General features: G+C 34.1%; 4 protein-coding genes across 4 annotated transcripts; 3 read left to right on the top strand and 1 right to left on the bottom strand.

Moving 5' to 3' along the window:
• Nucleotides 1-6271: 6271 nt before the first annotated feature.
• Nucleotides 6272-8531, top strand: LOC106401889 (expansin-A5). Its single transcript, XM_013842499.3, has 3 exons — nucleotides 6272-6752; nucleotides 7324-7615; nucleotides 7976-8531. The coding sequence occupies exons 1-3, from the start codon at nucleotides 6587-6589 to the stop codon at nucleotides 8283-8285; spliced, it is 768 nt and encodes a 255-aa protein (XP_013697953.1). The 5' UTR covers nucleotides 6272-6586; the 3' UTR covers nucleotides 8286-8531.
• Nucleotides 8532-9463: 932 nt separating this feature from the next.
• On the top strand, nucleotides 9464-10934 carry LOC106397987 (transcription factor MYB117). Its single transcript, XM_048767072.1, has 2 exons — nucleotides 9464-10441; nucleotides 10624-10934. The coding sequence occupies exons 1-2, from the start codon at nucleotides 9802-9804 to the stop codon at nucleotides 10932-10934; spliced, it is 951 nt and encodes a 316-aa protein (XP_048623029.1). The 5' UTR covers nucleotides 9464-9801.
• A 220-nt stretch (nucleotides 10935-11154) lies between these two features.
• LOC106399811 (probable calcium-binding protein CML46) lies at nucleotides 11155-11917 on the bottom strand. The gene has a single exon (XM_013840264.3). It carries the CDS (start codon nucleotides 11859-11861, stop codon nucleotides 11307-11309), a length of 555 nt encoding a protein of 184 aa, XP_013695718.1. The 5' UTR covers nucleotides 11862-11917; the 3' UTR covers nucleotides 11155-11306.
• Nucleotides 11918-19515: 7598 nt separating this feature from the next.
• LOC106397194 (zinc-finger homeodomain protein 9-like) lies at nucleotides 19516-21054 on the top strand. The gene has a single exon (XM_048769632.1). The coding sequence runs from the start codon at nucleotides 19924-19926 to the stop codon at nucleotides 20860-20862; it is 939 nt and encodes a 312-aa protein (XP_048625589.1). The 5' UTR covers nucleotides 19516-19923; the 3' UTR covers nucleotides 20863-21054.
• Nucleotides 21055-24271: the final 3217 nt, after the last annotated feature.

Genomic DNA, 24271 nt, shown 5'->3' with positions numbered 1-24271 from the left:
AGGCGAAATATAAAACTTCTTCTCAAACTTGCAAACACTATATATTAAATTTTAATATTTGTGAACTCATTATAAAAAGTTTTCAGCTTCGCCCCTGATAACAATCATACATTTAGTTTGAAGATATCCGACTATTTACAATGTTTAAGGATTAATCAGGATTTTGGTAGATAAGGTCTTTATTAATTTTAATCATACAAAATTATTTTCTTAAATAAAGTATGCTGATAAACTGAGCCACCGACATAATAGTTGAATTAGCGTCATGTCAAAGTCAATATATTTCAACCAGACAACCACCATGCTCCATCCATGTGAGAAGTGTTAGACAAAATTTGAGTATGGATTAAGACTTTAAAAAACAATATGATAACACTAAAACATATTTTTGTTTCAAAACAAAAAATAGTATTGATAGGGAAAATAACTAAAATAGTATTCATTAAAGATATAAAACCATATATACATGTATGTTTAAATGGTTAAAATTAAGGGTTTTTAGGGGGTATATATGAGTTTCGGAATAAAGATTTAGAATTTAAAGTATACATTCTAAAGTAATATTATTTTAAATAATTATTTTAATTTTTTTTTTATTTATATTAAAAATATAATTCATTAAGGATAACTTAGTTTTAAATTTTTAATGAATGTTGTTTAGTCATTTTTCATTAAAGTCATTTTATGAGAGAGCTATTTTATGTGTTTTAGGAGAATTGTGCCTAAGATTACATTCGTATAATGGTAAAACATGCAAAAATATTCGCATGTCGTATATTACATGCTACTGTATACATGAATTAACTTTACAATTCTTAAACCCAGTCAGTACCATTCCACCGACTGTACTCGTCAGCAGTACCAATCTCACATTTAAAAAAAAAATTGTAGTGCTATACGCTCAAAAAAAAAAACAGAATTGGTGCCATATTTTATTTTTACTAATTTAGTAACATATATATATAATGTACTATGCTTCCAATTCATCACATTTTCTATTGCTAATAGCATATAAATTTGAAACAAGTTTTCATACGAAAACTTGTAATGCTAATATTTATATAAATATAAATCTTTGTTTCATTTTACCCAAAAAAAAAATTCTTCGTTACATGTTTTTTCTTATTCATTCAGTCCACGTCCATCCGAATTTTCGTACACCACATTTTTCATAAACCGTTACAGCCTGTCTCTTGATCATCTCCTAAATATCATTGTCAATATGTTTATGATTCTTCGGTCTATAGCACATTGTCAATCCTTTGCGGCATATTTCGTTTACCAACATATATACAAGTCATTTGGTCTATACAAGTCATTCAAGTGATCACATATTCAAGTTACTCAAAACCACAAATCAAAGATTAAACTGACACCTTACTCAACTAACGGAGATGCTCGTAACCATATTTTAAATTAATTGGGTCCAAATTGACTACTTATCATCGTCTTTTACACGTTATATACTGAAAATGTTTTTATTAACTTTGGGATGATGGGGTCTCACTATATTAGAGAAACAAGTTACGAGTTTTGTCGGTAGACGTGACCACACGCACAATCATTCAGAAATTTTCTTTACCAATATCCAAAGTGTTACTTTCATCGATCTGCTTTAAATTTAATACTTCCTCGATTGGCACATGTTTGATAATAAACGTATTTGCCCGAATTGAATTTATTTTATCTTCGAATTAAATTTTTAATTGAAAAGGAAATCACTATTAATTTTTTTTGTGATTTCTATTTACGTTCTGAAAGGTATTTTAAAGTTTTGATAATTTTTACTGTAAAAGAATTTATTAGCTCAACATATTCGACTATTCGTGATTGGAAATAATTGCCTCACCGGCTATTTGGTATAAATTCCACCAAATATACTGTGTTGGTGATCACTAAAGTGTTTCTCATGCCTATGCTCAACCCAGATATGGACTCCTCTCTCGCAAGGTCTACTTCTCAGCAGCATACAATGGATTGAGATTCTTTCTTTCTTTTTTTCTTTTTTTTTTTATAACACCAAAAAAAAGCTAAGAGATTCTTTCTAATCAGGGTTATCCAAATTGAAATAAGTACTTTTTGATAATTTTGTCTCATGGGGAGCAAAGCCCTTCTTAATCAAGCTAAGTGAAGACCCTTATCCAAGGAATCTCTTTCTTGGCATTTGTATTTGAGATAGCTATCATCTACATCGTCTTAGCCGATTCAGACTCATACATTTGAACCTTGATCCTAAGATACACCTTCCAAGCTTTCCCTTATTACATATGGAGGCAGAAAAACGGCAAAAGCATGGCGAATTACATTCATTTACGTATCGGCTAATAAAACTCATCGACGAACCCATAAGAAACAGGTTCAGTAACATTCCACTGACTGTACTCGTCAGCAGTACCAATCTCACATTTAAAAAAAAAATTGTAGTGCTATACGCTCAAATAAAAATTTGTGCTTTTATTCTTCATATAGTTCTTATAATACTTTACACAGAACTAAAATCAACGAATAAAACTCGTGATGTCCTAACCTTTACCTATGCTCCAGACCAGGCATGCTGAGATGCTCGTCAGAAGAGAGACTAGTCACTTGGCTTCAAACTCACAATGAAACTATGACTAATGTAATTTAGATCTCATAATCTTATCAAATAAAACGTGCATTTCATGTAATAAGAATTTTTTAGATGAATAAATTTAACATTAAATTAAAAATAACTAAACCAAAACATTGTAGTGAGAATTTTTGAATTATATAATAAACGACCAAATAAAATCTTTCAACCAGTTAAACACGTTAGCTTGCTTTTACAAGAAAAATATTTATAAATATCTTAAGCTATCAATAAAACATGTTTTTATTCCATAAATAGCATACAAAAAGAAAAATGATCAAACTTGTATTTATTAGTGGATATGAAAATACAGATACCAGTAAGGTTAAGTAGTTAAAATTTAAGATTTAGATTTTTGGAATGAAGATTTCGGATCTAGAATTTATGATTAATAATATAAAATTAGGTGTTTTTTCTGCACATGCGGACATAATTTTCTTACGAAAAAATTATTAATTTATGTCTTATTAATTTTAAAACCAATATAATAAATTATTATTTATGTTCTTAAAAAGTTTAAATCAAACATCAAATTATTTATGAAATTTATTTCATCAAAATATATATGTTTCTTACTCTATTGAAATTTTAAAAACCCTCGTATATTAGAAAATATCTTTATATAATTGTTTTTGTTTGATTAATACTTGATTATAATTTTTATATCTTTATTTTAAATTTATAATAGAAAATATTATTATAAATAACAATACAATATATATAAGAATTATTTTATTTTAAAATATATTTTATAATCAATTATCTTAAATAACATATAATCTAATATTATTAACATAAAATTAATTTTTAATTAAATAAAAAATTATTAATGGTATCATTAACTTTAACCGTTTTTATTTTTAACATGAGAGCTCAACTGCAAAAAAAAAGTATTTTGCAAACAAAAGTATATATTTAGAATAAAAATATTTAAATAAATATTTATTTATACTAAATGCATAAATGAATTTTTGGCTCAATTGTATAAATGACTCCTTAGTAGTATTTTTCTATTGTATACTATTTTGATAATATATTTTTGTGCTCTTTAGAAGAATTACTCAAAAATATAAGTCGATTTGGATATACACATATGAATGACTGCATAATAAATATCCGCTCCAGGTGACCAATTAAATAATTAGTTTTTTTAATCTTTTCTATCAATAGTATGGATAATATAGCTTTGAAAAGTATAGTTAAATAGTGATCTTTTGTGCCATTAAATAGTGATAACATTAACAAAAACCAATAAACTATATATTTTAATGTGTTTTATTTTTTGTACAATTTATAATTTTTATACAGTCTAAATCTGCATGTGCGCATAAAGTTTTGGCACCCAACTTAGGAAAAGAAAATTGCCACGCCAGGTCGATGACTTCAATACGTGGGCTTAAAATTGTCTAAGACAAAATGTTATCACCAATTTATTGCAATATTACGCGTCTGTCGTCTCATTTTTTGTTTTCCTTCCGACTGATTGTGATTTTATTTGAATGTAGGCCTACCAAAATAGTAATTATGTCTATTGCGCATCAAAGCTAACCAACAAATATTGCCATCAAATGTATATAAGCATAATATATTATACAATTTAATATTGACATTCTAGGACCAAAAAAACTTAATTTTGACATATAAAAACTTATTTATTTATGTCGTCTAGAATTTAAATTTAACTGTCTTAGTCATAGTATTTTTTTTTTTAATTCAGCTGATTCTTACTCTGAATTATATCCATAAAAATAAATAACTAAAAACATTTAACAACAAAAACACGTAAAATGTTGAATGGATGTAACTTTTATATCAGTTTTAGCCAATTTAAATTTAGAACTTGCTGTTTATCCTAAAGTCAATAACTAGAAATGCAATCCGCTGGCTTGGAGCGGATGGATCTTAATCAAGCCAACCTTTGTAGTTTCTAGCTAATCTTTTGTAAAGAAAATATATCCCTCTTTAAAAACTTCTTAACAGTTCCCCAAAATAGGAAAAAAAAACAATATGACAATTTTAAGTTTTTAACCGTACCAATTGAGATACAAATTTAAACTGTAATACTTAAATACATCTAGCCAACTAGTACCATATCCAAGTAATATAGACAATGTATATTTCTCCAGGTGCATGAAATCTCTATTTATTAGAATTTATTAGAATTTATTATTTGTCTAAAATGATTTGTCGGTTAGAGTTCAGACCCACTGATCACATGCATGCACTGACAAAACTCTCACCTTAAGAAGCTTGACTGATGTCACACACCACTGAATTACAATGTCACATACGATCGATCGTCCTTTCTTTACAACATTCGAATCTTTTAGAAGATTTAGTACTATTTAGCCAGTGCCGGCTTAGGCAGGAGACAAACGGTGCGACCTCCGGGATCCATTCTGTTGTCTTTCAATTTTTAATAAATAAATATCTGATTTTTTTTTACAAAATATATTTATATTGAAAAAAGTAAAGGGGTCGAAATTTTTTTATATGAAAGTATTTTTATTTCTGTTACAGTTTTATTTAAAAAAAATACTTTTGGTGTTTTGAAAAAAAAAACAATATCTATCATATTGTTTAAAAAAATATTAGTTTGGAGACTTAATTTTTTTTTGCTTTAGAGTCCGTGATACTATTGAGCCGTCCTGTATTTAGCACCAAAATGTTTTAATTACTGAACAACCATGTTTATGTATCGACTTGATGGTAATAAAATAATCAAAATGAAACAACTGAAATTGGATAATCTCATTTTTCAACTGGAACCATGTTTATGTATCGACGTAATCAAAGTGAATGAAATGAAATCTTTAAACGATACATATCTTAAACTTAGTGTAGAAACATTTATTATGAAACCAGTTACAAAAAAAACATTTATTATGAAACTAAAGAAAGAAATTTAGAATCGCCATATAAAAGTAATCTTTCTCTTTTTTTTTTTTAAGTATAAGAAAAAAACATTGCACATCTTTTGTTTGTTTTTCCTCTAAACAGCTGTAACCATTTTTGTCCAATGGAATATCTACAGTTTCATAAAAAGTCACAACCGTTCTTCATCACTTCTGCTACCAATACAATGTAGCTCAGGTTTTCAACAACAAATCAAGAAAAATGAGTAATAACACCCAGACATACAATAAAACAAAAAATAATAAACAGGTTGCAGTGCAACGTGGACAGAAAAATGTAGTTAAATTCTCAATATATTTCCTGGATAATATATTATTTATTGAGCTCTATATTGTCCGTCTCAAACACTCTTTTTCACTGAAAATTTGTATTCATGATTGATTACGGATGATACGCAACATAAAATACAGTGATGAAATACGTAAATCGGCAGATTCTAAACCTCCGGAGATAAAATTTCAAAAACACGAGGAGACCACACTGAAACCTGGATCATTTATGAAATTTAACTGCTATTAAAAATCGTTTCTCCGTATAATTTCTTTCTCACTTTTAAAATAATCAGTACTTGTATACTACTAGTATAAAATAAAAAAGGAAATATAACCTACGATGTTACAGTATCACAATCATATCTATTGATTTCTCATACTCATTTATGTCACATATTGAATGACCTTTACGATAGATTCCAACTCATTTTGACATATATTTTCTTTGATCCATCTCTCGAATTAATGTTCACCTCTCCTTTATCTTTTCCGTCGGTTCTAAAATCACTTTTATGTTCTTATATTTCACAAAATTAACATTAAAATGAAACAAAAGTAATTAGAGTATAGTGAAGAACAAGAAGCAGTTGCATGGACCCGGATTGATTCATTACAGCTAAAACTTTGTCCGAATCCTTCTTTTCTATTTATACCAAACTTTCTTCTTCCTCAATTTCATCACACCAAACCCTCTTACTTCTCCACATTGACAGAAAATACCCATCTGCTTCTCTTTACTTCCTTTTTTTCCTTCTCCCTTTGCGTGTTGTAATTATTTTGCTTCATCATGGGAGTTTTAGTAATCTCGGCTCTCCTGCTTCATGTCCTATCGTTTTCTGTTTGCGTTCAAGGCTTCTACCGTCGTGGCGGCCACCATCCCGGCGGCCACATGGGACCTTGGATCAATGCTCATGCCACTTTCTACGGTGGCGGTGATGCTTCCGGCACTATGGGTATACCTTATTGATCTCCAATAAAAACTCTTACATCTCTTTTTTAGTTGCATCATTCTAACTTAAGTGACGAAAGGGTAGCTTAGACGTTAAACTTCACCGTTGGCTCATGTTTTCAGAGATTGCTATTTCTCTCGTAACATGCAAACAATTTTTTAAACGATGCTATGTTATACAAACAGAGCATGAAGAAATGGACTCTTTGGCGTTATGTGCCTAAAACATTTACTTTTCATATGTTGGAATTTGTTTATCTTGTAAGCTCATTTTTGTAACAAGTCCATTTTCAAATTTTCAAGTTATTTTCTACAAAACATAAACGCAAATTTTACCAAAAAAAAAAAGAAAACCATAAAGCAAAAGCCCGATGAAAAAAAACGAAAGAAAAACTTAGATGTTTGTGGACTTTACGTTTGCTTGCTTTTACAATTAATAAGATAGTATTATCTAAAAAGTAAATATTCTGAGTTTATATGAAAAACCTTAACGTACTTATAAAGGAAAAGACAAAATAACCGAAACCTAGTTTTTGCTGATGGATTATAAACATTTGCCTCATGAACATAATTAGGTGGAGCATGCGGGTACGGGAATCTATACGGCCAAGGTTATGGAACAGAGACTGCGGCGCTGAGCACGGCGTTATTCGATAACGGACTTAGCTGTGGTGCCTGCTTTGAGCTGAAATGTGTCAACGACCCTCAGTGGTGCATACAAGGCCGGTCCATTGTGGTCACCGCCACAAACTTTTGTCCTCCTGGTGGCGCCTGCGATCCTCCTAACCACCATTTCGATCTTTCTCAGCCCATCTACGAGCACATCGCTCTTTACAAGTCCGGTATCATTCCGGTTATGTACAGAAGGTAGTAATTTATTAACCCGGTTTGCCCCCTCCCAATATGGGGTTACTTAAATGTCATGAAATCTGCATAGTACTGTAGCTTGTGAATATCCAACGTTAAAATATCAAACACAGTTTGTAAATATCAAACTCATACATTCATTATAAACTACACCACTTAATGGAATTTAGACCCACAAATACACGCATTTACTACTTTTGGACCAATTGATAAATGTAGTAGAATTATTAATAGACCGAAAACTGTATAGTGATAACAATGAAATGGACACCAAACCTGTGGTACCTTTTTGAGAGATACTAAACTTTCGCAATAGTACGTAGTGATTTAAATAATTGTTTTTTTTGGGTGAATATATAGGGTAAGGTGCAGGAGAAGCGGTGGGATAAGGTTCACGATCAACGGTCACTCATACTTTAACTTGGTGCTGGTCACAAACGTCGGTGGAGCCGGGGACGTACACTCTGTGTCAATGAAAGGGTCAAGGTCAAAATGGCAATTAATGTCAAGAAACTGGGGGCAAAATTGGCAAAGCAACTCTTATCTCAATGGTCAAAGTCTGTCTTTTGTTGTCACCACAAGTGATCGCCGAAGTGTCGTGTCGTTCAATGTTGCTCCTTCCGGTTGGTCCTTTGGCCAGACCTACACCGGAGGGCAGTTTCGGTACTAACTTATATAATTATGTGGTTTATATTATAGACCGTTTTGGTTTGCTTCGGTTTTTGTAATTGCATATTTTGTAGTTTTCAGTTCCAAGTTGGGGACCTTTTTTGGGGGTAACCAATTAATATTCGAACTGATAAAGATATGTAGCGAAATGTGTGTGAAGTGTGAACGAGAGAAGAAAGAGATAATTCTCGTTTTATATGAAAAGGAAAGTAATATTAAATAATATAAAAAGTGATATTAAGATGTATACTTTTTTTTACAAAAAAAAAGATGTATATTTTTCAATTTTAAAATATATTTTTCTGTTAGAATGTTATTTCGAGATAACAAAAATATTATTTTAGATTTTCAATGCAACTTACACAAATTTTAAGTTTAGTATTAACTACAAAATGCATAAATTTTATAAATAATTTTAGTTATCTCAAACACAAATGGTTAAACAAATATATTTATTAAGAATATAATAATTTTTATTCATTTTTTAATTTGTGTGAAAAAATAAAAATAATACTCTTTATAAAACGAAAAGTATTCTTGGCTTTTAAGTTCTTTGCTCGTATTTAATTTTATTAATCATAGGTCTGTTTTGTATTAAATGATCAATAGAAAATGGCAAACAATTTGTTTAAATGAAAAGGTTGTAATATATTACTTTTAAAGTCTCTAAAACTTTAATAACAGAACTTCAGTTTTAAATCTATATATAAATCGCCAACTAATGCCTAATGATTGGTCTATATTACTTTTAATCCATCATAAGCCTGTTAAAAGATGTCACTAGTTGGAACTATTATAGCTTTAAAACGTTGTAAGATGTCCTTGAAAATTTTAGCCGTTCTTAGTAGTACTATGACGAAAATTTCGGGATCGACTCTATATAAAATAGGTCAACATGTGTTCCATTTAGTATTGTCCTTATATACTAGATCTCGCAGGTTCTGTTAGGCTGATCCTATGTATTCAGGCGTCTAAAACAGAACTAAAGATCTTGATATTTTTAATCTTTTATATGAATTTTAGCGCATAATATTAGTGCTTTACGAGTTTGAATATTGGTCACCTTAGTATGCATTATTACCTACACACATACACATGTTATATTTAAATTGTATCTAAAAATGGTTCTGAATATTTTTGGTCGTATACACCTACATTTATACCTATACAAGGAAATGGTATATTTTAGAAAATGGTAAAGCGTGGGGGAGAAGAATATAAGATGACAAATATTCCAACGAGTTTTTTTTTTAAAACATAATGTCAGAGAACTGAAACTGTTCTTAACAGAGCAACCATGAAAGATGTATGCGTGGGGTTTCTATTTCCATTTATACTCTCTCTCCTCACACATGTTCTTCTCTTTCCTCAGGTTTCCATTTTTGGCAATCAAAAAGATTACATACGATAACACAACCATCACCGAATCACAAACATCACATGCCTATATGTATATGTCCCTGTGTTGTATATATGAGACATTGTTCTAGGAGAGAGACCAAGAGAAGAAGAGTTAGATGGATATCTCATTTTTCCAAGCATACCCTTTTGATCTCCCTTGCAGTAGAGCATTTAATGGGGATGGAGAAAACAATGCAGTGGAGTTCTCTAATAAAAGAATGATGGTGAAGGTGAGTGATGAATCAAAGAAGAAGCAGAGATGTTCTAGGGTTTGTAGTAGAGGACATTGGAGAGTTTCTGAGGATTCTCAGCTCACGGAACTTGTTTCTGTTCACGGTCCTCAAAACTGGAACCACATTGCAGAGAAGATGCAAGGAAGAACAGGTAAAAACCAATCTTTCCTCTGCTATTTTTATCAAGAAGTGAATTTAAAATGTTTTTTTTTCTTGCTTCTTTGGGTTGTTGAAGGCAAGAGTTGCAGACTGAGGTGGTTTAACCAATTAGACCCAAGGATCAACAAGAGAGTTTTCAGTGTTGAGGAAGAAGAGAGGCTACTTGCAGCTCACGGAGCATTTGGTAACAAATGGGCTATGATTGCTAAGATTTTCAATGGAAGAACAGACAATGCCTTAAAGAATCATTGGCATGTCCTCATGGCAAGAAAGTTGAGGCAGCGATCAAGTTCTTACACCAGGAGATTCAATGGGTCTGCTCATAAACCTAATGCAGATCACACAAGCTTCGATATCTCTCCGGGTTTGTGTCTTCTTACTCTTATCTAGTAATGAGCTTATGGGAACATACTACTTGAGCTTAAAAAGTTTCTTCACTATAGTTAATATATCACAGAGGAAAAAGCTGACTAGATTGCAAGTTGTAGGTGAGATTCACTTGGTGCCGATGAGTTTTTAAGCTTCATGTTTCTTTGTGCTTTGCAGGTTCTGTAGATGATGAGGAGGTGAATATGGAAAAGAACAGCTGGAAAATTCTAAAAGAGGGAACAACTAACATGAAAGCTCAGTATCCCCAAGAAGAGTATTGTTCTCCACGTATGCCAATGCATGGCCACTACTCAACCTTCTCTGCAGATTCCTTGGCACTGACACTGCATGTCTCCATCCAAGAACCATCATCATCATTGTCGTCATTATCTCTGCCATCATCATCTGCAGAATATACAATGGTGGCCACCAAACCTCCAGCATTTATAGATTTTCTTGGGGTGGGCCACCAAAGCCTCAACATCTAAAGGAAACAAAAAAAAAGAGTGGGAGCTAATCAAGAACTTGGTTACTCCTATCATTGTTATCAGATTCCATGTCTTTATGTAAGCTATTAACATGACAAGCTAAGAAATCATCAAGTGTCTTCTTTTCTATTTCTCCATGTGCTATTTATTAAATTTCTTGACAAAATATTGAAAACCTGATTATTATCACTGTTGTACAATTACTCAAAAGTTTTCAAAATATCATGAAAGACTAATTAATATCAAGAATCATGTCTAAGTCTTTTAACATACACAATCTCATCATAAAAGGATAAGAATCAATAAGCTAAGAGTGTGCTTAGAAGTACAAAAGAATAGATATGGTAAAAGAAAAAAATAATATCATATGATTCAGCAGAAGCTATTCTCCATGAACTTCAGAAATTCATTGAAATCGATTCTTCCGTCTTTGTTTCCATCTAATGATCTGATCATAACCATGCAATTCTCTAGACATGATCCTTCTTTGAACCCTAGTGTTGTCAAAACTCTCTGCAACTCTGTAGTGTCGATAAAACCATCTCTGTTCTCATCGAACACATCAAAAGCTAGCTTCACTTCCTCTAAGCTCGCCTCTTTCTCTTCGAACAAACTCGAAATTTCCTTGGAACTGTACCGTTCTTGAAGCCCATCGCTTTCTGAGTCGGGTGAAAGCCCTAAGCTTCTCATAACAATCTCTGCGTCTTCTCTACAGAGTTCATCTTCTTCTTCTTCTTCTCGTTCTTCTATGTGTTTGATCAAACTCTCTTCAACACGTTGGTGGTGTTGAAGAAGAGGAAAGAATGTGGATAAAAAGATGCGAGCAGAAGAAACCCATCTGCAAAACCCGATGAGGAACAAGTTGAAGAGAGCAAAGAAAGTGATAGAAGACGATTGTTTGCACTCAGACAAGAAACTCTTCTCCATGAATGTGTATCAATGAACTAAACGTGTCAGAGGAGACGTTGAAGATATAGAATTTGTCTGCATAGAGGAAATATATATATATAGAGATTATAGTGTTTTTTTTTAGTGTTTTCTAAAAAGGCAAAAGAGAGGAAGGTGGTAGTGCAGGTAGATACAAAAACAAAGACCGTGTTTGAAAAGATATAAAATGGAAAATAGGAAGTTTCTTTCCAACTATTGTAACATTGTTGAAATTGTTAAGGCTCCGACCGGTGAACTTTTCGAAAACACGAGGAATGAATAGGAAAGGAACGTATAGGAATAAAATTGCAGGAATGAAAATGAATGTTCGTTCCTTATCAAATTTAACGAGGAATGCTTTTGTTCTATATTTCTCTACAAAAAAAGGAATGAGAAGGAACAAGAAGGAAAAACTATTCTTTATGAATGGTGATTTTTTTTGGAAATGATAAGGAATTCAGTGTTCCTTTTTGTTCTTTTGTCACCGTTCAAAGCCTAAGAGTTTTTGGTCTTATTTGAAGGAAAGTCTGGTCGGCTAGACTTTTTATTATAAAACAGTTAAATTTTTCTTCGTTTTGTTACTAAAGAAAAAGGAAATATACAACTACTAACTTAATTCATGGTCAAGGTCTCCCATCAGTTTCCACACGTCAGTGTATCTCGAAGTGATTCACACTATTTGTAGAGAATTCAATAGATATTGAGAAATACATCAACATTTTCATCAGTAGTTTCCTGACCTGTGTAATATGAGGTTCCGAATTATCGCATGACCAAAAAACTGCTACATATATGTAGTGTAGTGTGACATACATTGTTTGATCAAAAAACAAAAGACATACGTTGTTTTAGATATACTATGTTTAGCAGTAGGTTGGTTTGATAGTTTTTTTCTTAAAATTTTTGTAGTACTTGATCATTATATATATAATGTGTTATTCTTGAGTTATTTCTTTAGTAAAATTGATAACTCAATTGTTAACCCAACATGAAACAATTTTTTTCATGTATTAGAAATTGAGTTAATATTTTTTTGGTGTTCCACTAGTTCCTACTGTTACCTTTTTCTTTTTAACAATTTTAACTTTTAATGTATCCATGTCCCACGTTTAGGTTTCTTAGTTAATGAAACATTTTCAAAAAATATAGCTGTTTAGTAGTTAGTCAAAACGTTTATGAACTATCGTTTCCTATTTGAATTATTTTAAAATATTATTCCAGTAATTTTAATGCTAATTCTATTTGGTAGCTAAAATTTTACATACATAAAGTTGTATGTAAATATATAGGTATCCTTTTTAGACTATATACATAAGTATATTTATTTATTTAATTTAATTTTAAATTAATTTATTTTAATTTTAATATATTATTTTAACCTAATTATTAAATTTATATTAAATTTTATTATGATTGATATGCATGTTTTTTTTAAAAAAAATACTATAATTTAAACATCAAAATAGTTACCAGCGAATATACTACGTAATTTTACAGTTTCTATCGCATAGTTTTTACCGAAAGTTACATCAAATTATAAATATTACTATAATTCAATTTTAAAATATATTAATAATGTCTCACTGCATGTCTTTTAAGTATTTATTACAAAAAAATATATAATGCGTAGGGAGTGAAGATGAGTGGCTCTGACGCTCCGTCTCATAACGTCTTCGTTTATGGCAGACTCCTACAACATTCGTTAACAATTTTATGTTCAAATTGGATATATGGTAAAATTAAGACGTTATGAGAAGGAGCGGCATTCCATCATGAGCATATATAAGTAGGAGTCTGATCCAACCCCCTTAATTTTACCATATATCCAATTTGAACATAAAATTGTTAATCAACTCCTACCTATATCATGACGCAAGATTACTGGCTCTTACATTATTCCGTTTCTTTTCTTTACCGATTTGAAAAGCCATGTTATATTTTCAGATAAAGCTCGTTCCAACGAATGAACACGTTTTAAACATTACGATTGATACTTGATGAGTTTTTATATCCTGAAATTCTGTGTGATGTGACAAGAGATTCACTGTAGAGCCATTTTCAAAGGAAAAAAACTGAGGATTGGGGGAGTATTTTCGTTCCAAAAATGCATAAGTATTGCAGAGATCATATCTTTACTCTATATTTTCTGTGCATTCGTGAAAATATCTATGAGAAATCGGCCAAAAAAACACTGAACTTTACGTGAATTGCCAAAAGAAACCTGTACTCGAACCAGACCAATAAAACTCTGATCTTTTGTTGACTTTTTTAGTCAATTCACAAACTTACGGTTGACTAACCAAATTAACACACCGTTAACGGACAGTTAAGACAGTGTTAACTCACCGTTAATTACTGCCGTTTAGTGAAACTACGTCGTTTCATTCAGTTGTTTTGTTAAACGAGAAATCGGCCAAAAAAACACTGAACTTTTCGGGAATTGCCAAAAGAAACCTGGACATATGGGCTAGCCAATAAAATCCCGAACTTTTGTTGACTTTTCGGGTTTATTAAGAAACTTACGATTGACTGACCAGATAAACACACCGTTAACCGAGTTAACTGTTAATTAAGCGGACGTTAATTTTGGGTGTTAAAGTATACGACGTCGTTTCATCACTTTGTCTGATTAAAGACAAACGACGTCGTTTATATAGCTGTGTTATTAAAAATATGTGTTTCCTACGGCTCGAACTCGTGTACTCGGGTTTAATGGTAGGGGTTTTTGCCACTGAGCTAGTGGACTTTGCAATGGATATACGAACACAATTTCTTTTATTCTTCGAATCCGAGTTAAAGACAAATTAATGAAACGACGCGTTTTACATTAACTTTTTAATTAAAAAGATGGGGTTCCATCGACTCGAACTCGTGCACTCGGGTTTAATGGTAGGGGTTTTTGCCACTGAGCTAGTGGACTTTGCAATGGATATACGAACACAGTTTCTTTTATTCTCTTTGAATCCGAGTTAAATGAATAAAAAAGAAACGACAGCGTTTTCTCCTCCGATTGGTATAAACCCTAAATGGGCGAAATCATAAATCCAGAAGAACCTATGTAACCTTAGATCTTTTCCACATTTCCTCCAGTTCTCGTAGATATGGCGACAACACTGTCTATGCTCAGCTTCTGGAAGGAGGGTATGAACTGCTTTCACTAATCCTTACAAGATCAGAAAAAAAAAATCAGAAACAAGAATCAAACATTCATTGAGTATCATGAAAGCAAAGTGTTTACCTTTTGTTTGTCAGACATTATAACAAAGCCGTTCCCATTTTCCAATCCCAAATCCAAGGCCAAACGCTTCACAAACCAATCCTAGTTTGCATCATTCTCTATCTCCACTACAGCCCAAGCAATAGGGACAATCCTATTGTCTCCATCTCTTCCAACCGCAGCCAACAACTGTCCCTTGATGTCCCATTTCAAAAAGGCTCCATCTAAGCCAATAACAGGCCTACAAGTCTTCTTCCATGCTTCCTTTTGTGCTTGGAAACACATGTAGAGTCTGTAGAACCGCTGCTTGGTTCCAACCGTGGCTCCTGGTATGGTTTCAATTTCCATGGTTGATCCAGGATTGCTCCTCAATATCTCTGCTTGGTAATCCCAGATTTTATCAAAATGCTCCTCATGGGTAATCCTTAGGGTTACGTTCAAACACGGGTTTCATTTTGTTTGATTGCAATCAAACACATCTTTTGATCAATAAAAATAAACATGTGTGATAACCTTCCGAAAAGTCCACTAGCTCAGTGGCAATACCCCCTTACGACCACGAGTGCACGGGTTCGAGTCCAGGCAACAACAATTTTAATTAAGCAAAACGACGTCGTCTTGAGATTTTGTGTTTAACAAAACAACTGAATGAAACGACGTAGTTTCACTAAACCGCAGTAATTAACGGTGAGTTAACACTGTCTTAACTGTCCGTTAACGGTGTGTTAATTTGGTTAGTCAACCGTAAGTTTGTGAATTAACTAAAAAAGTCAACAAAAGATCAGGGTTTTATTGGTCTGGTTCGAGTACAAGTTTCTATTGGCAATTCCCGCAAAGTTCAGTGTTTTTTTGGCCGATTTCTCATTTTTAATAACACAGCTATATAAACGACGTCGTTTGTCTTTAATCAGACAAAGTGATGAAACGACGTCGTATACTTTAACACCCAAAATTAACGTCCGCTTAATTAACAGTTAACTCGGTTAACGGTATGTTTATCTGGTCAGTCAATCGTAAGTTTCTTAATAAACCCGAAAAGTCAACAAAAGTTCAGGATTTTATTGGCTAGCCCATATGTCCAGGTTTCTTTTGGCAATTCCTGAAAAGTTCAGTGTTTTTTTGGCCGATTTCTCAAATATCTATCACAAAAGAATGGTATTTAAAGTTATGCCTCCGATTAATATGATTCGTGATGAATTATTTGACCCACAAAAGATTTTGTAGTCCAACTCTTGGGTGATAGAGTCATTGATATTTGTTCTTTAAAAGGTGCCACATGATCCCCATTAAAATTTGTACTACTCTCATTATCTTTTTTCATCATTTACCCTCCCCCTGGCCCCTCCAACCTGAATAATCAAATAATTGTTTGGTTACCATGTCAAAACATAGATATTATAAATGAATCTTAACACTACGAACAAAGAATCGTTTTTAAAGTTAAAGATAGAAAATTAAGAAAAAATGTAACTGGAGCTGTCGCCATCTTTCCAGCTCTCAACATTTTGTCTGGAATGTGATGAAAAACTTTCAATGCTTGAATATGGATGTCATAGTTCAGATCAGTGATACTAATTCAAAACATAGAAAAAACATTGCTGACAAAGATCTAATCGTCCTTGATTAAATAAAGGCATCAATTCACTATTTCGTAGTTATATCTAACCAAAACTTAGAAACTATTTATAGTTAAACTTTTAAAAAATTAATACTTACTTGATTAATTAATAACATGTTAAAATGTTAAATTTAATTAGAAGTTTCGAATTGATCTGTATAAAAATTAATAAATTAGAATGAGATGATATTTTAAAGCTCTTATATAGATATATAATTCCAATAATGATTATATAAATTTATACATATATAACTGAAAATACTAAAATATGACTCAGTGTTTTTGTTTTATGTGAATTATCTAAGCTCGATTTATTCTTATCTGATGAGAATTATGTGTAGCTTTAATTTTTTTGAAACATTTCTAAATTATGGTATCTATATTATTGTTTAAGAAGTTTTTTTTACTGATTTTTTACGTTCACCACAATTTTATGATGAATCATTAGTTTTAATAAATAATATTATAGATTCCATTGATTTGTAAGTTCTTGCTTTTTTATGACCACATAGTTAAGCAAAGAAAAAAAAGAACTTTCGTTGTTATGGACCAACCATGCAATTCATGATTCTTTGCCCAAGAAAATAAAAGAGGATACTCGTTTCTATGTTCCGTCTTTATCATCTTCTATCCAACATTTAAATTTAAACTAAACATTTTCTGATAATTAAAATGCATAAGTTGGTCAACTTGTGAGCTGTAATAGCATTAATTGATTACGTATTAGCCAGGTTTGATTTATATTTTCCCGGAAAGAAAGATAATATATTTTGTTGGATTTCTTCAAAAGATTATTGAAAAAATACTATTTTTAACTTTATACTATCTGCTAAAATTTTTGATAATTAGGAGAATTCGGGGGTTTTGACTAAGACCACCACTTATTGTTACGTTGATGCCATGGATTGACGTGTGTGGAGTTTTCAAGTACGTGTCAGTCTTAATTATTTGCGTGTTGAACTATGATTACGTAGTTTATTAGTAAAAAGTATTTTTTGAAAAAAGAAGGAAAACCATATTTTATTGTCATACAAATCACTCACATATCACGCCAAAGAAAAAAAACCTTTGGTCGTGTCTGGTGGATTAGTGACATGAAGCGCACAGAAAGTTAAAGCCTGCAACACGGTTTCAGGAGTTAAGTGTAAATATGGCTGGTCTCTTGAACGATATTAATTAGTCGAATAACAATAAACCTAGTGGAAATCAATTACCTGTAATAAGACGTGAATATGTGTCGCTGTAAATGTAATGCGTGTTGTAACAATAAATGCCCTAATCAGCTATGTTAATCGCTTATTCCGTAGGCCAAATCCGAATATAGACGAATTTGATATTCGAAAATGGGTTAACAACCAAAGCCTTTTTGAAATGAAAAAAATGATAATGGTCCGTAGATAGAAACACAATTGGTATGTGGAGCAATGGTAAATTTCAATTGTATAAACGTATAAAACTATAAAAGTGAATTATTTTGCAATTATTTTATTGGTTCCTTGTATTTGTATGGTGAAATTCTGGTTTAATTTAATACTTCCTCCTTTTCCACTTTTTTTTTGTCGTTCCCCCTTTTCCACTTTTTTTTTCTTTCATCGAGAGTTTATTAAATGGACAGAACCCAAAGGACAAAGCCGAAAAACACGTTACAAAGAGGACAGAGAGCTCAACACAAAGAGCAAACGAAAAGACTATAGTGGGCCGCAACCCAAACCCCAAACCCGTAAGCGCCATATCGCACCACGCGTATTTCGTGGTCGAGACACATGTTAAGATCCTCACCAGCGAGGAATACGTGTCACAAAGCCGCCACCTGTTATCGAAACCTCCACTCGAGGGCACGTGTCATAAGATCAGATCGCCGCCGCTCTTCACCGACATGCAAGACGCTACCGACACACTAAACGACATCCACCGGAAGCATACCGGAAAACAAGATGCCGAGATCGGACACCACGCATCGGATGGTGAAGAAGATCTTCCACCATAGTCGGAGAAAGGCGCGACCCAACACCGTCCTCAAGCCCACCAAACCCACCGTCGATCCACGCTTTGAAGAAACAAATCAATCATCTACAATCAATCCAAGAACAACCAACATGGAGTCTCAAATCAAGAGTCGATTGAGCGAAGAAGAACAAAAGCGAAGATCGCAGACCGAGAAGCCGGAGAAACAACGGTGCTTTTAGAGCCACTGATTCCCGGAATCGTAAGCCGACGAAACCGATGCTATCGGAGCCACCGGTTCTCGGAAACTAAGCCGGCGACGTCGGTGTATAGGAATCACCGCCTCCCATAATTGAACCTGATAGACTCGAACTGGAACCGGAACCATAAGAAACTCCGGCCGAGGTTTCATCTCCTCCTTCCTCTGTGTCAGATCGTAGAGAGAGAACATAGCTGAAGGAGAGAGTTTATATAATCAAAGTTTCCTCCTTTTCCACTTTAAATAGTATTTTCAGAATTTGTTTTTGTTTTATTTTAAATAATGTTTTCGAGTTTTTATGTAAGAAAAAATGTAATTTGACGTTTAAAACCATTTATATTCTGCAGTATAATTTTTATTAGTTGGATTAGCTGTAGTTATTGTTGTTTTTAGGCAAATGAAATAGACTAAGTAAAAATTAGTAATTTTTTGATCTGTGTGTAAATATCTTAAAAATTAATTATTTGAAATAGAAGAGGGGATAATTGATAAAGTTGTTTTAAAAAGTCAAAACAAGAAGTGTCAAAATGCATGAGAAAGTTTATAACAGTCTAGGTTGAAGACATTTACTAGTCTATATATTCCCCACCCCTGCTATGGGTCCAAGTTTGCCATTAACCATAGTTAAATCATCAATCCTGAAACCCTGTCTTTTGAATATTATTTTAAAATATATGTAATACTATTATTCCTATTTAATTATCTATTAGTTTTCATTTATCCTATTAATTATTTTATTCTGTCTTTGTTTTTTGTCGATTATTTTATTTTATTCTGTCTTAGCAAGCATTCATCGCCAGATTCACAGATATCTTATAAGACATCTTCCCCATCCTCCAAAAGTTTTATTTTAAACATATTAAATGATCTCCAAAAGCTGATTAGCTCTCTTTATCTAGAGTTTCTTTTATCTATCTTCTCCCTTTCTGAATATCATTTTCTGTTAGAGCATAACCTAAACCCTTTGCTAACAAGATTATCTTGAAAATATTAAAAAGCCATAGATGCTTTTGAGTTTTAAGCAATGGATATGACTCTTAAATCTCCTGAACCCGAACCCGAAAATCCAACCCGTATTCAACCAGCCAAACCAATCTCCTTCGGCAACGGAATTACCAAACGCCACCACCACCACCACCACCCAATCGCCGTCACCTACAAAGAATGCCTCAAGAACCACGCGGCAGCGATTGGCGGTCACGCACTCGACGGTTGCGGGGAGTTCATGCCGTCTCCTTCTTCCACACCTTCCGATCCAACTTCCCTCAAGTGCGCCGCCTGCGGTTGCCACCGTAACTTCCACCGCCGTGACCCTGAAGATTCCTCTCTCACCTCAGCCGTGCCTCCACCGTCTCTTCCTCCATCTTCCACACTCGAGTACCAGCCTCACCACCGTCACCACCCACCTCCACCGGCTCCTCATCTCCGTCGCAGCCCTACTTCCTCTTCTCCGCCGCCTATATCCTCCTCTTACATGCTACTCGCTCTCTCCGGCACCAATAAACCCGGCGGAAACAGCTTACCGTTCTCAGATCTCAACTTCGCCGCCAACAACCTCTCCACTCACCACCTTACCCCAGGCTCTCGCAAGCGGTTCAGGACGAAGTTCAGCCAAGCTCAGAAAGAGAAGATGCACGAGTTCGCCGACCGTATCGGGTGGAAGTTTCAGAAGCGCGACGAGGACGACGTGCGCGACTTCTGCCGTGAGGTTGGAGTCGATAAAGGAGTACTCAAGGTGTGGATGCACAATAACAAAAACACCTTCAACAACCGCCGCGACCAGCCAGTCGCTGGCGGAACCACCGTACATTGCGTTGACAACGACGTAGCAGTTAACAACGCCAAGGATGATGGCGTTCACGGTGGAAACGGTTTAGAGCACAACCTACACGGCGATGGAGCTGACGGCGGAAACGCTAATGGCTCGTCTTCTTCTTCGGGAAAGAGCAATAATGAAGCTTAAGCTTTGTTTAGCTTAGATCATAGAGAGTAAGCACTGCTATTATCGTCTTAATACAATTTATTATATCGATAAAACTCTTTTAGCTCTTTTTTGCTTTTGTTTTTACTACTCATTATTTTGTTTTCCGATTTTAATTTGATCCTCATTACCACGAAGTTGTCTCAGTGAGTTAATAATATAACACGTTGAGTAGCTCAGAAAATATTTCCATAAGAGGAAGGTTTATCTCAACTAATCACCCGAATTAGTAACTCAACTATAAGTCGATTTTTGGTAAATCACATGAACCCTAAATTAGTGCTTGATCAGATAAAGTAAGTGCAAGTTTCCCAGAAATTAATAAATTAGTGCAATTTAATAGTTTTATTTAATAAATAATATTATTGTTTGGCTTTTTATCTTGAAAGTACTTTTGTCGATTAATTTAATATGCGATCGAACTAAGATCTAGGTGTCCTTTTCGTAGATCTCTCTTTATTCTTCGAGAAAAAAGACAGTTTCTTTTAAAAAATCTGTTAAATATTAATTATTATGTTATATTAGTATCCAATGATTAGTCGTGTTTTGTTTATTGGAACCCAAGATTCATTGGATAATCTAGATTAATTTCCTCATTAATCCATTTTTCCTTTCATCCTTACATTCCCGGTAGGTACCTGTTTTGATATACTTCATTCCTGAGAAAACATTTGTTTCAAAAAAATACATATTTTATATTTTTAATGTAATTTTTGTCAACTAATAATGAGAAATTGTGAAGTTCAAGAACATTAATTGCATTTTTTAAAATTTTATTGATTTAAAAATATAGAAAATATAAAATTACAAAAAAATTATGCATTTATAGTTAACTTTTAACATGTTTTATTAAAAAGTGTGAAAATTCTAAAACATAATTTTTTTAGGAACGGAGGAAGTATATTATTCTCAAGATTTCCTAATTCTTCAAGTACAAACAAACAAGCATAAATTTATAATTTGGGAACTAACTAATGTTATTGAAGTGCTAGTAGGTAGGGTTTATAAGAGCACCATTAACCCGCTTAATTTTTTTTTTCTCTGATTTAAAAAAAAAAATTAAAAGCGAACCAATCACGGACCGCCACGTGTCAGTGGGGCCCGCAAAACATGGCTAACACCAGCGCTTAATTCGGCAGAAAAAGTACATGTGCTTAATTTTTGTGTGGGTCTCATCCACTATTATATTGATCTTTTGCTAAACTTTTCCGTCTAAGCACTCCCATTAATACTGCTCTAAGGGGTCGTTCAAAAAAAGGTAGGGTTTAAGGGGTAGAACTAATCATTAACTTTACAAATAATTTAAATAGCTTTCCATTAGAGAAAAGAATAGATGCAGCAGGGAAATTAAATGGAAACTCTGCGAAGCATACCGCGAAGAAGAACTATTTTGGAAGCAAAAAAGTCGAGCTGTGTGGCTCAGGGAAGGTGATAGGAACACGAAGTTCTTCCATGCCAAGACAAAACAACGCCGAGCTCGAAATCACATTACTAAGCTCTTGGACTCCATGGGGAACTGGGTGGAAACTGAGGATGGTCTAGAGAAGCTAGCGACAGACTATTTCAGTACCCTGTTCACAGCTTCTATACCAGGTGATAGAGAAGAAGCCTTCCTGTATATTACCGCGTCTGTTACACAAGAAATGAATGAATCGCTCACAAAGACACCTTCGGAGAATGAGATTAAAGAAGCTGTGTTCGCCATCAATCCAGAAAAAGCTCCGGGACCGGATGGGATGACCAGTCTCTTCTATCAACGGTTCTGTAAGACGATTGGAAAGGATATAGTCAGCACGGTGCAACACTTATTTGTTACGGGAGAGATGGATGAGAGACTCAATCAGACAAATATATGTCTAATCCCCAAGACGGAGCGACCGAAATCGATGGCGGAATTTCGACCAATCAGCTTATGTAACGTCAGCTACAAGATAATCTCGAAGGTGTTAGCTTCACGGCTAAAGAGAATGATGCCGAAATTAATCTATGAAACACAATCAGCCTTCGTGGCTCGACGACTCATCACAGACAACATTCTGGTGGCACAAGAAATGTTCCATGCTCTACGGACGAATCCGAGTTGCCAAAGCAAATATGTAGCGATAAAAACCGATATGAGCAAGGCATATGACCGAGTGGAATGGAGCTTTCTTGATTCCCTTATGGAGAAAATGGGTTTCGCGAGCCACTGGATTCATCTAATCATGCAGTGTGTTACATCAGTATCATACCAAGTCCTCCTAAATGGAGAAGCTAAAGGAAAAATAATACCATCTCGCGGACTGCGACAGGGCGACCCCTTATCGCCATTTTTATTTATCCTCTGCACAGAGGTATTGATCTCTCAGATTAAGCATGTTGAACACGACAAAAAGCTTACTGGCATGAAAATTGCTAGAGCATGCCCACCGGTCTCTCACTTATTGTTCGCGGACGATAGCCTCTTCTTTTGTAAGGCGGAGGTTTCTGAGTGCACGGAACTGATGAGAATCATCGACGTCTACGGTAACGCCTCGGGACAACAACTGAATATGTCAAAATCTTCAGTTCTGTTCGGTTCCAAGGTAGTGGCGTCCTCAAAAACTGACCTGAAAAGGTCGCTTCAAATTAACCAAGAAGGCGGTATGGGAATGTATCTCGGCCTTCCTGAAAAAATCTGTGGTTCGAAAAAACAGGTCTTTAGCTTCGTACAAGAACGGATGAATGATCGCACTAACTCATGGTCGGGGAAATTATTATCCAAAGGGGGAAAGGAAGTGCAAATCAAGTCGATAGCCCAAGCGACCCCAACGTACGTCATGTCCTGCTATCTCTTACCTCAAGGTATCACAAAGAAACTGAGTAGTGCTATTTCAAAGTTCTGGTGGAGTACGAAAGCTAATAATAGAGGCTTGCATTTGGTTGCCTGGGATAAGATATGTGTCCCGCTGGAATGCGGTGGATTGGGATTTCGTGACTTTCACGACTTTAATTTGGCCTTACTCGCGAAACAGATGTGGCGGCTCCTCAAATATCCACACTCTCTCCTAGCAAGAGTTCTCAAGGGCAGGTACTACAGGCATTCGAGTCCGATGATGATTAATTCGGCAAGTAACCCATCATATGGGTGGAGAAGCATAATTGCAGCACGCCCTGTCTTACAGCAAGGCCTCAGGAAGAAAATTGGGAATGGACACGCCACAAAAGTATGGGAGGATCCATGGCTTCCAGTAACTCCAGCGAGACCGGCGAGAGCAAAAGATTTACACTGGGATCCTGAACTAAGAGTGCACCATCTGATTGATTTCGCCTCTCAGACATGGAACTTAGAGATGCTAAAAGAGTTTGTAGATGCAGCAGACATCCCAGCGATCATTTCACTAAGGATTAGTAGGACAGGTCGACCTGATTG

Source organism: Brassica napus, chromosome C9 (assembly GCF_020379485.1).
Source record: "Brassica napus cultivar Da-Ae chromosome C9, Da-Ae, whole genome shotgun sequence".
NCBI classification, from domain to species: domain Eukaryota; kingdom Viridiplantae; phylum Streptophyta; class Magnoliopsida; order Brassicales; family Brassicaceae; genus Brassica; species Brassica napus.
Note: the sequence above shows the minus strand (reverse complement) of the source record. Positions and strands in the feature narration are given on the sequence as shown.

Coding starts and splice junctions, on each gene's coding strand:
- LOC106401889 (XM_013842499.3), top strand. CDS start 6,587: ATGGGAGTTTTAGTAATCTCGGCTCTCCTGCTTCATGTCCTATCGTTT. Junction 6,753..7,323: donor TGATGCTTCCGGCACTATGG/GTATACCTTATT, acceptor GAACATAATTAG/GTGGAGCATGCGGGTACGGG. Junction 7,616..7,975: donor ATTCCGGTTATGTACAGAAG/GTAGTAATTTAT, acceptor GTGAATATATAG/GGTAAGGTGCAGGAGAAGCG.
- LOC106397987 (XM_048767072.1), top strand. CDS start 9,802: ATGGATATCTCATTTTTCCAAGCATACCCTTTTGATCTCCCTTGCAGT. Junction 10,442..10,623: donor AAGCTTCGATATCTCTCCGG/GTTTGTGTCTTC, acceptor TGTGCTTTGCAG/GTTCTGTAGATGATGAGGAG.
- LOC106399811 (XM_013840264.3), bottom strand. CDS start 11,861: ATGGAGAAGAGTTTCTTGTCTGAGTGCAAACAATCGTCTTCTATCACT.
- LOC106397194 (XM_048769632.1), top strand. CDS start 19,924: ATGGATATGACTCTTAAATCTCCTGAACCCGAACCCGAAAATCCAACC.